The 11,667-nt window shown below is 38.8% G+C and overlaps 1 protein-coding gene across 4 annotated transcripts in view; it reads left to right on the top strand.

Annotated features, from left to right (window-relative positions):
- Positions 1 to 4,227, top strand: part of LOC139156524 (histone deacetylase 4) — an 815,291-nt gene extending 811,064 nt beyond the window's left edge. For all 4 annotated transcript variants that reach the window (XM_070732257.1, XM_070732259.1, XM_070732258.1 and 1 more), the window contains one exon: positions 2,789 to 4,227. In XM_070732257.1, the coding sequence (XP_070588358.1) occupies positions 2,789 to 2,828 (40 nt within the window). In that variant the 3' untranslated portion in view covers positions 2,829 to 4,227. The remainder of the gene's footprint in view (positions 1 to 2,788) is intronic.
- The last annotated feature ends 7,440 nt before the right edge of the window (positions 4,228 to 11,667 follow it).

Below are 11,667 nucleotides of genomic sequence, written 5' to 3' on the forward strand. Positions count from 1 at the left end.
AGAATGATAGAGATGGAAGGGACCTCAGTGTCCATATAGTCTGACCCCCCTTCTCATTCAGGAGACTTACAGAATGAAAGAGAGGGAAGGGACCTCAGTGGCCATCTAGTCTGAGCTGAACCCCCTTCTCATTCAGGAGACTTACAGAATGATAGAGAGGGAAGGGGCCACAGTGACCATCTAGTCTGAGTCCCCTTCTCATTCAGGAGACTCCGGAATGATAGAGAGGGAAGGGACCTCAGTGGCCATCTAGTATGACCTGACCCCCTTCTCATTCAGGAGTCTTACAGAGTGATAGAGAGGGAAGGGGCCTCAGTGGCCATCTAGTCTGACTTCTCATTCTGGAGACTTGCAGAATGATAGAGAGGGAAGGGACCTCAGTGGCCAGCTAGTCTGACCCATCTTCTCATTCAGGAGACTTACAGAATGATAGAGAGGGAAGGGACCTTGGTGGCCATCTAGTCTGACCTAAACCCCCTTCTCATTCAGGAGCCTTACAGAATGATAGAGAGGGAAGGGGCCACAGTGGCCATCTAGTTTGAACCCCCTTCTCATTCAGAAGACTTACAGAATGATAGAGAGGGAAGGTACCTCGATGGCCATCTAGTCTGACCCCACTTCTCATTCAAGAGACTTACAGAATTATAGAGAGGGAAGGGGCCACAGTGGCCATCTAGTTTGACCCCCCTTCTCATTCAGGAGACTTACAGCATGATAGAGAGGGAAGGGGCCACAGTGACCATCTAGTCTGACTCCCCTTCTCATTCAGGAGACTCCGGAATGATAGAGAGGGAAGAGGTCTCAGTGGCCATCTAGTCTAACTCCCCTTCCCATTCAGGAGACTTACGGAATGATAGAGAGGGAAGGGACCTCAGTGTCCATCTAGTCTGACCCCCCTTCTCATTCAGGAGACTTGCAGAATGATAGAGAGGGACGGGACCTCAGTGGCCATCCAGTCTGACCTGAACCCCCTTCTCATTCAGGAGACTTACAGAATGATAGAAATGGAAGGGGCCACAGTGGCCATCTAGTCTGACTCCCCTTCTCATTCAGGAGACTTACGGAATGATATAAAGGGAAGGGACCTCAGTGGCCATCTAATATGACCCCCTCTTCTCATTCAGGAGACTTGCGGAATGATTGAGAGGGAAGGGACCTCAGTGTCCATCTAGTCTGACCCCCCTTCTCATTCAGGAGACTTACAGAATGATAGAGATGGACGGGGCCACAGTGGCCATCTACTTTGAACCCCCTTCTCATTCAGGAGACTTACAGAATGATAGAGAGGGAAGGGGCCACTGTGGCCATGTAGTCTGACCCCCACTTCTCATTCAAGAGACTTACAGAATGATAGAGATGGAAGGGGCCACAGTGGCCATCTAATATGACCTGACCCCCTTCTCATTCAGGAGTCTTACAGAGTGATAGAGAGGGAAGGGGCCACAGTGGCCATCTAGTCTGACTTCTCATTCAGGAGACTTGCAGAATGATAGATAGGGAAGGGATCTCAGTGGCCATCTAGTCTGACCTGAACCCCCCTTCTCTTTCAGGAGACTTACAGAGTGATAGAAAGGGAAGGGACCTCAGTGGCCATCTAGTCTGACTTCTCATTCAGGAGACTTGCAGAATGATAGAGAGGGAAGGTTCATCGGTGGCCATCTAGTCCCACCTCAACCCTCTTCTCATTCAGGAGACTTACAGAATGATATAGAGGGAAGGAACCTCGGTGGCCATCTAGTCTGACCTGAACCCCCTTCTCATTCAGGAGACTTACGGAATGATAGAGAGGGAAGGGACCTCAGTGGCCATCTAGTCTGACCCCTCTTCTCATTCACTGAGGTCTCTTCCCTCTCTATCATTCCGTAAGTCTCCTGAATGAGAAGGGGGGGTCAGATTAGATGGCCACTGAGGCCCCTTCCATCTCTATAATTCTGCTAGTCTCCTAAATGAGAAGAGGGGTCAGACTAGATGGCCACTGAGGCCCCTTCCATCTCTATCATTCTGCAAGTCTCCTGAATGAGAAGGGGGTTCAGGTCAGACTAGATGGCCAATGACGTCCCTTCCCTCTCTATCATTCTGCAAGTCTCCTGAATGAGAAGAGGGGTCAGACTAGATGGCCATTGGGGTCCCTTCCCTCTCTATCATTCTGTAAGTCTTCTGAATGAGAAGTGGGGTCAGACTAGATGGCCACTGAGGTTCCTTCCCTCTCTATCATTTTGTTAGTCTCCTGAATGAGAAGGGGGTTCAGGTCAGACTAAATGGCCACTGAGGTCCCTTCCCTCTCTATCGTTATGTAAGTCTCCTGAAAGAGAAGAGGGGTCAGACTATATGGCAACTGAGGTCCCTTCCCTCTCTATCATTCAACTGGTGTGTGTGTTTGTGTATGAAAGAGCAAACTGTTCCATTCTTTCCTTCCAAAAGTAGCATTTTGTAACAACCGTTCTGATTGGATGGTGGTGAAGTGTCCCATGTGGCCAAATGTCTGTGGCTGAATTTGGATTTTTGTGACCCAAGTGCTGGGGCGGACAGCTAGGGGCCTTTGGGCGAGGGAGAGAAGGCAGCGGCCGATCAGCTGCTGCGGAGGAAAGCGCTTCATCCAACTGGCGGAGGCTAAATGTCCTCAACCCGACTCGAGATACTATATTAATGACTTAAGATTGTGTGGTAGAGTAATCCATCAAAATAACATTGCTTTGCATGCTTATTAACATTAACTAATAAACATATTTATCTAATTCTAGGCCATGCAGTTCTATTATTCTAATTCTTCTTAATGAATTACTTACAGGCTAGATGAGGAGCCTATGGAAGAGGATCCTTTTCTCTAGCTTACTCCTGTTTTGAAGTGCTCCAGTGAAAGTCATCTCGTATTTGAAGGCCTGCCAAGAAGCTTTCTTTTGTTATACCTGCATCCTGCGCTGAGTTTCTTCCAGAAAGGCAGCCATGTTTGAAAAACAGTTTAATTTCTCCATATTGTAGTTATGTGGATTTCACTTATAAAAAACAAAACAAAAAATGCAGGTGAAGAACAGCAATATGAATTAAAGACACACTGAGTGATCTTCCATTTTTCTTTTAATGGAAGTTATAAAAGGCAAGATGCCTGGGAAATATTTAGTGTCAGATTTTGCTGTTGTTTCAAAATCAAAGACTTAACATGTATGTGACAATTTTCATTTAAAACTGGTGCTTAACATTTAATTACATTCAGATTGCTCAAAGTAAATTTTACCTTCGTTTCAGTATTTTTGTGGTTCTTGTGTATTTGTGAATAAGAGTTCTTCAAAACTCAGACCCTGAGGAGGGTTATTTTTCTTCTTGTGAAGGGTAAAAAGAAAACTTGTTCATATTCATTCAAATTATATAAATGTGAGTGTAAAAAAAAGAAAGATAGCCAGAAAAGGGATTGGCTTTAGCATTTCTAAAGCCATTGGAACAGTTTGTGCCTTTTAAAATAATAGACTGATTTGGGCAGCTGTTTTTTCTTGACATTAACTATGCCTTAATGAAAAGAACTTTTCAGCAGTTTTTCTGGCAGAATAAGCCAAAACCTGCATTCTGTAAGAAAGCATAATTATTTAAAAAAAGCAAAGGCCAGAGCTTCTCCCAAACAGTCTACATCCTATTTTTATTTTTCTTTCTTTGTTTAATTTTTTAAAAATTAAGGTAGTAGAAGTATGCCATATGGCAAATGCTGTTGGGTTTCTTAAGTTCATTAATTTTTTTAAAAACTCCAACATCATCTTCTATACAATATGTATAACAAATTATCAATTTGGTTGTAAAGGCATGCACAAATACAATTGCAATTTTTTTAAAAAAAATGGAATGCTTTTTATTAAAAGCAGATTGCATGGTATATTGCTTACTTTTTTAGCTATAAATATTTATGTACACTGTATAATGAATAATATAAATATATTCCAAGCTTAGGAAAATTACTCTTAACAAATTTAATTAAATATTTATAATGCATTTATATTACCTATATGAATAGTGGCAACTATTGGAAAATCCTTCCAAAGGTTGTGGATTTGTTAAGATCTAGTTAAAAATGCCAATTTTCAAAGTGCAATTTAGAACATTAAAATACCAACATTTTAGACACCTTATATATTGTTATTTTTAAGTTCTTCAATGTTGACTCTCTTTTAACAAATGAAGTATTTCTGGTTTGCTACTGTTTTATTTTCACATTAGTTTTCGAATAAAGCCAATTTATTTACATTGATTTTCATGTTTGCTTTGGTTTGAGAACTGTGTTTCCAGACATTATTTTCTGGATATACATAATTTCTCCTTGGACTCTGAAGTTTGTTTATTTCCAGATTTTTGTATAGAAAACATTTTTCCTAATCTTGTGCATGTTGCAAACTGATATGTACTATTTTCAAAATATTCTTTCCTCAAAAGGAAGGATTCCACAGTCATTTTGAAATCAAATATTGATTCTATAATTTCTCAGTTCTTCAGTTGTAGTTGTTACGCTACCTAAAGAAATGATAAACTTTGCTCTCTTGAAAGTTGATTAGTATTATAAAATGTATATTCTCTGTGGCAAGGATTATTAAAGGCATTAATAATTTAAATAAATAGGTTGAAAGATATTTTGTTGGTACAGTTAATACTGAGCATTACACATTACTATGCTTGAATAATCCCTTTAAAGATTACTTCAAAATAAATAACAATAATAATAATTACATTTGGTTTTTGAGTGTGTTACTCTTCACCATATCCTTTCTTCTACATATTTTTTAAAATGAGAGAAGTTGTGTAACTCTTCTAATTTCCCTGCTTAAATTTTTAGCAGGGAAATTAGAAGAGATTAATTGTTTTCTAAATAAACTTTTTTTGGTTATATTAACTGATAGAGTAAATTTATAATTATTAGTTTTGAAAAGCTTTTTTCTTTCATTCCATTATGACTAGAGTTGTGAGAATATAAACATAAATTTCAATTAGTACAGATGAGCTTTAGGAATTTATGTAATTAAAAAGTTAATATACAGTTTTTAAAACTGTATGTTCATGCTAACCCAAATATATTCAGAATGATGGATTATTTTTGGCATTAGAACTGCCAAGAGCATACTCTAAGAGTAAAGTTTGATGGTAAAGATAAAATGTATATTTTATAAAATGCTTTGTTGCTGTGCTCTAAAAAGATTTTTGTGTGAAATTACTTGGTTTTGTATTTTGTTAATTTACTATGTTTTATTACAATTGATAAAAAGTATTGAATTCTGTGATCATTGCAATTTCATATCTATTTTATATTTGAACATCAAAATTGTCAGGATTTTTTTTTGTCACAAAAAATATTAGTATGTATAAATGCTGTTAATATGATTGCTTTTAATGTTACTTTTAAGAGTATTTGTTACTTTCAAATTGCTACATCTTTGGGAGTTAAATGCTTTTCTGAAGTCAGAAAGAATTTTAGTATATGTAATTTGCTCCATAATTTATTTCTATTTAAAATAGATGTACCATAATTTCACTGTAAGCCTGAAACTGGATTTCTTCTGCAGTTATTCTAGGAGAGAAAACACATACATGTTGGGAGAATGGAAATAATGGAAATAATTGTATAATAAAAGCATAGATAAGGAAGGCTTCTAGGCTCTGTGAATAAACAAAAAGGTTTTTTATTCTGCAAGGAAGTGGTTCCACCAGCAGGATTCTATATGTGTTTTGATTAACCCAGTTTTGAAAGTAAAGAGTGAGTTCCTACAATTATCCCACAACATGTTAAAACAGAATGATCTAAATTATCTAAATGATCATACATGTTTTACTTTTTACTTTTTACTTTCAGTACCGACAAACATTCCTTTTTACTAATCATGTACCCATTTCAGATTTCTTTTTCTAAACCTTTGAGCCAAAATGTATGGGCATTGATAAATATATGAATAGATTTTAAAAGTTTCCTATACTTAAAATATATTATATATTAGGTTGGCATGCCTTTATATCATAAACAGATTTTGCACACCATATTTGGCAGCTGTGGGGGAAAGCTTTCTGATAGCATTAGCAAGTTATACAAGTTGGTAGCTTTGTGTCACACAAGTATAAGAGGCATGGAAAAGGGAAGTTTAATTGACTCATCTGATTAAAGACCTATGCTTTTAAAATAAAATTAAAAATGACAAAGAACTACTTGAACATTTGTCATTTTAAAGAAAATAATTGCATTTGTGACAAACCAATAATAGAAGATATTGTATTTATGTGAAAATGTTCTAGGAAAACTATGCTGAGTACACAAATATGCAATTTTTTTAAAGGGGGGTGATTCTGTCTTTGTAAGGGATAAGGAAAGTGCAAACATATGCTAACTTCTGTTTAATTCAACCTCATGTAAAATTGGAAATAATTTTAAGAGGTAACACTTCAGTTTAACTGTATTACTTTTTAAATTAGTAGGATTTATAAAGCGAGATTTTCACATTTAAGCAGTGATGTGCTGTGCAAACATTATGAATTTGAACAAAACTTTGTATCAGCACAAAATGAGATTTCTTCATAGGGATAGTTGAGCTTGGTTTCCTCCCGGCATCATATTGTATTTGAGATAATTTTTAAAAATGGGCCATGGAAAATAATTTAACACTTGTGGTTATTTATATTGCTGGCAACCCATATATATGGGTTGAAAAACTATTAACCCAAGAATTTATTACAAATATGTACTATGAAAAGTTGTAACATTATTATATTCTGCTTTATGCCTAAACATGCTCAATATATCATCATTGATAGCAGCTACCAGTTTACTCTGTAATTTATACAAACTTTAATCCTTAATTGTATGGACCCTTTAAATTATAGTAGCATATTCTTTGTACAAAATTTTATTGTGACTTTTTTCTTAGTAGATTTGAAAATTGGGTTCTTTTTCCTTTATGTCTTTCATTCGTGTTTTTTGTTATATTGTTTTACTTTTTTCAATCAGTTGTGTTTTTCTCTAACCTATACCAACATCAATCTCAACTTTAATACAAGTTCAGTATTTTGTACCACATTATGACATCTTGTTGTGGTGTAAATAAAAAGATAAAATTAATTTAAAAAATTATCTGTATTGCAGTTAATAATAATTGTCTTTGTCAATTCATTTTTTTATATTTATGCTAAAATGTATTTTGAAAAACAGCCAAATTTTGAGTATGTCTTGCAAACAGAAGGCCTTTGAAAGCAATTTCAGTTGAAAATATTATAAAGCAGGTTCCATCTTTCTTTTCATGATGGAAGAGGATGAAAGGAAAAAATGATGAAAGAAATGTCAGCAAAATACAGCAATTGTATAAAATCACAATTGAAGAAGTACAGTGCAATGGGGAAAAATGCACAGAAATTCACAGAAATGAAATACCTTCAGAAAAATGTTTAGGCAAGCAAGTATCTAAGTTAGTGAGGCTAAGTACCTAGGAAATGAAGACTCTCGACCCATTTAGTTGAAGTGATAGGTTCTTTTATGAAGAGTTAGTGGTTAGTGGTTTGTTGGTTTGTTTGTGTCTGTCTGTCTGTCTGTCTGTCTGTCTGTCTGTCTATCTATCTATCTATCTATCTATCTATCTATCTATCTATTTATTGCATTTATATGCCGCTCACTCCAAATGGACAGCAAAAGCAAGGCAAGGTCTGAATATTTCCACCCCAAAATACAAAGTTTTCACCTCTGGTAGGGCCACAAATGTGCCCAATAGCATCCTGGCTTGATGTTTTGGGAACAACTTTGAATGTAGGTGTTTCTCGGAGAGGTTCTTGAGGTGATGGAATTTAGCTGCTTAGCACCACTAGTTCCTGTCAGTACCCTCCCTCCATCCTTATGCTCTTCTTACCAACTCCATAACTTCCTAACTTCATCTGCCCCCCTCCATTTGTTTATGGTAGGATACCTGCAAAGTTAATGATACATTAATGGCCATCTGAAATCTCAACGCACATGATGAACCTAAGCATCACCTTCCTGATCAGACACTCATAATTATGGTTTGTTATATTTTTACCAGACAGTCTATGAATCTCAGAGTCATGTCTGCCAGGTCTGTAATCCTACATTTACATAACATGAAACAATAGTTATGTGTTATGTCCTGATCTGAATTATTTAGGGCACTCTGTCCAGTTCTGGACACTGCATTAAAATGGAGGAGCCGGAGTTGATTGCACAAGACTGCAATGCTGCTACCATCACTTTGCTCTCTTACCCCACTTCAGAAGTTATACAGAAGTTTAAAAAGAAGAGCAAAGCAAACATATCCTACAATTACAGTAATCCCTCGCTACTTCACGGTTCATCTTTCATGGATTCACTATTTCACGGGTTTTCAATGGATTTAAATTTTTAATGAATTTAATGAATTTAATGGATTTAAGCCCCTTAAATCCATTAAATTCATTAAAAAATTTAAATCCATTAAAAATTCATAAAATTCTTCTACAGTACTACTGTACTCTATTAAAGAAACTGGAAGGATATCACACATAGTTCCAGCTGAGAAACATTATAGAATGACTGTTTAATGCAAAGGGTGGGTTTTAAAAGTCCAAATACTCGTTAAATACATAAAAAATATCTTTCCTCTACTTCATGGAAATTTTTTTTTAATGGGTGGTCTTGGAATGCATCCCCAGCAAAAAACAAAGGATAACTGTATAGCTAAAGAATAGTTGACGCAGAATCTCTGCTCCAGAAATTGTGATGATGTTCATCCATCATGTTCGAAGAGGACCTTGACATCTAACAGGTTGTGAACTGTCTGCAATGTGTCTGCAGGTAAGGCCTATATGGGCACAAAATGTTCTGCCACATGTTGGGTAGATATGTGTAGGCACCATTGTCACAGCGTTTATGGAGTGCTTGCTTCTGCTATGATCTTCTGTCCTCAGATGTCTGGCACTCTTGATGGATCAGCATGCGCCATGTTGATCAATCTTGTGCCAGGGTTTCCCAGGAGGTGGTGTCGATATCGAGGAACTTGAAGGAGGCTTTCAACGTATCTTTGTATCGCTTCCTTTGTTCCCTGTGCAATCGGTTTCCTTTTGACAGCTCACCATAGAGGAACTGTTTAGGGATGTGATGGTCTGGCAACCCTAGCAATATGGCTTGCCCAGAAGGGGTGGGAATTGATGGCAGGCCACTGGAGAAGACTTCAGTGTCTGGCACCTCATCCGGCCAGCGGTTCTTCAGAATTCTATGGAGGCAGGTCATGTTCAGTTACTCAGTTGTTCAAATTGGAATGATAACCTTTGAAATAGACCATCTGTTGCGGTTAGCTCTGGCCCAGCTCCTGCCCCAAGGACTGTGGATGTGGGGGAGACATCCACATGCCGCAGGCCTGTTTTGCTCCCGGTGGAATTTGCTGATGAAGGCTCCTCTGACCAAGAAGACATGAGTGACAGGGAGGAGGAGAGTTTGGCAGACACCTCAGAAGGAGATCAATTATCTAGCTCCTCCTTGGATTCGGAACAAGAGTTAATGATACAGCCACGCATGCGGAGAGCGATGCATAGGCAGCAACAACTGAGAAATAATTATCAAAGAAAATGAGGCCACCTGTGGTTGGGTGGGGCTGTGGTAATTAGTGAGGCTGCTATAAATAGCAGCCTGTGAGTTTGGCCATTGTGGAGGATTATCTGATTGTGGTGTTTCGTGCCTGCCTTGCTGACTTCGACCTTTGTGTGCTGATTTTTCCCCACTTTGAAACTAACCCAGAGCAAAGTGTGTTTCACTTCGTGAAAGAAGAAGGACTGTGAATTGCCTCACAGCTGCAAGCTAAGTATCTTAGAACTGATAAGGGACTTGTACAAATTACCAGTTTGTTTGGAGGCGAGTGCTCTTTGCTATACAAAAAGAGTGCTTAGTTTATTTGAATTTTCGGTATAAAGAACATTGTTTTGAATTTTCAAACGTGTGTGTCTGAAATTTGTATCTGTGAATTTTCGGGAGAATTCTACCAGAGAGCTCGACAGAACATCATCACAGAGCTTTTCCTTAGCCAGATTTCATATCTTCCCATCATGCTTAACTCTGGGAGGCTTGCAGTCATAAAAACCTATCTATATACATTAAAACATAAATAAGTTATAGCCTACCTGTTGTGGCTCGCTTGCTAAAAAATAAGAAAAGACAACCTAGTAATTAGTTGTTGTGTTTATCTATTCCTGGGACTTTGGCCAGCTGCTAAGACTTTGTAATCAGAGCGGTGAATTTCTTGCTAGCATTTAATTTCTTTGCGAAAAGACTCAACTGCATAAGGCATAATACATAGTAAACATTTTATTAGTTAATTCGGTGGTTTGCATCTGATTCTTGGAGAGCTCAGCGCTGGGACAGAACAGTTTGTTCTCCTGCCCACCCCACCCACACAAACTGGGAAAATGGAAAAGCTTCAGCAGTAGAACGCATATTTACAGCAACAGAGAGCTGCAATTTCTGCTGATTTGGCTAAACTTCAAGGCCAAATGGGCAGTCGGTTCATGTTCCTGCTCCGAGAAGACATTGCCCGGTTGCTGTGCCAGATAAATTTAATGGGGACAAATCCATGTTTCCGGCCTTTTGGGGACAATGCCAGTTGCGGCTGGAGGACTTTCCACATGACAGAGACATCTATCTATCTGGCTCAGCAGCTCAATGGGTCACAACGTTGTTAATGCATGACAGTCCCCTCCTCTAGGATTTAAGGGGCTCATCTGGGGGAGATGTTTGCGGATTCCATCAAGGTTCAGACGGCCTCTCGGAGATTAAAGCAAAGCCGGAAACCCCTCCGAGAGTACATCAGCGAATTCCACTTACTCAGCTAGGACTCGAACTGAAATGTGTCATCTCTCCTGGACTCTCCTGGATATGTTCCAGGATGGCTTATTGGACTGTTTGTTGAATGAGCTGGCCAGAGTTGAGATTTCTCTCACCATGATGGAAATGGTGCGACTGTGTCTGCAAATTGATACCAGATTGCAGAGCAGAGATTCTTAGCATCCTGCTTAGACAACTCCCAACTCTTTGATGAACTGGCCCCATCCTATTTCTCCAATTGTCCATCTAGCCTTGGTACCATGCGTAGAGCCTCTGGGCATTGGTGCAGCCAGGGCTCGCTTGTCCAGTGAAGAAAAAACTGACGCTGGGCAGTGTTCTGTCTGGGTCCCCCCCAGACGCCAACACCAACCAAAAAGAGTATCCAGACACACTGGTAAAAAGCAAAGGCAGTTTATATACTTGAAAGCAAACACAGGTAACAAAAATTGTTCTTACAGACAGGAACACTATTTATTTTATTTATTTATTACTTAGATTTGTATGCCGCCCCTCTCCGAAGACTATGAAGCTTCACAGAGGTTTCACGAAGGCCAGGCAATAAAACAGGATTCTTGCTGGCAAAAACAACGCTGGAGATAATAAAACCCACGCCTCCCCCCAAGTCTTCCAGACTTCTAGGCCACAATCCAAGATCAGAGATGCCAAGAATCGAAGCAAGGTCACAGGACTCCCAGTTGATAACTCTCCACAAGACTGTAAGGGCGGGCCTGCCTTTTCAACCCTGCTGAGGAGAACCACACCCAAACCCAGCTGTTGCCAATTCAGGGATGGAAATACCTTTCTAATTGGCCCCTTCTTTGAGCTGCACGTCTCTGCCTCATGTCTATTATAGCCTG

This window comes from Erythrolamprus reginae, chromosome 1, assembly GCF_031021105.1.
Source record: "Erythrolamprus reginae isolate rEryReg1 chromosome 1, rEryReg1.hap1, whole genome shotgun sequence".
Taxonomy (NCBI): Eukaryota; Metazoa; Chordata; class Lepidosauria; order Squamata; family Dipsadidae; genus Erythrolamprus; species Erythrolamprus reginae.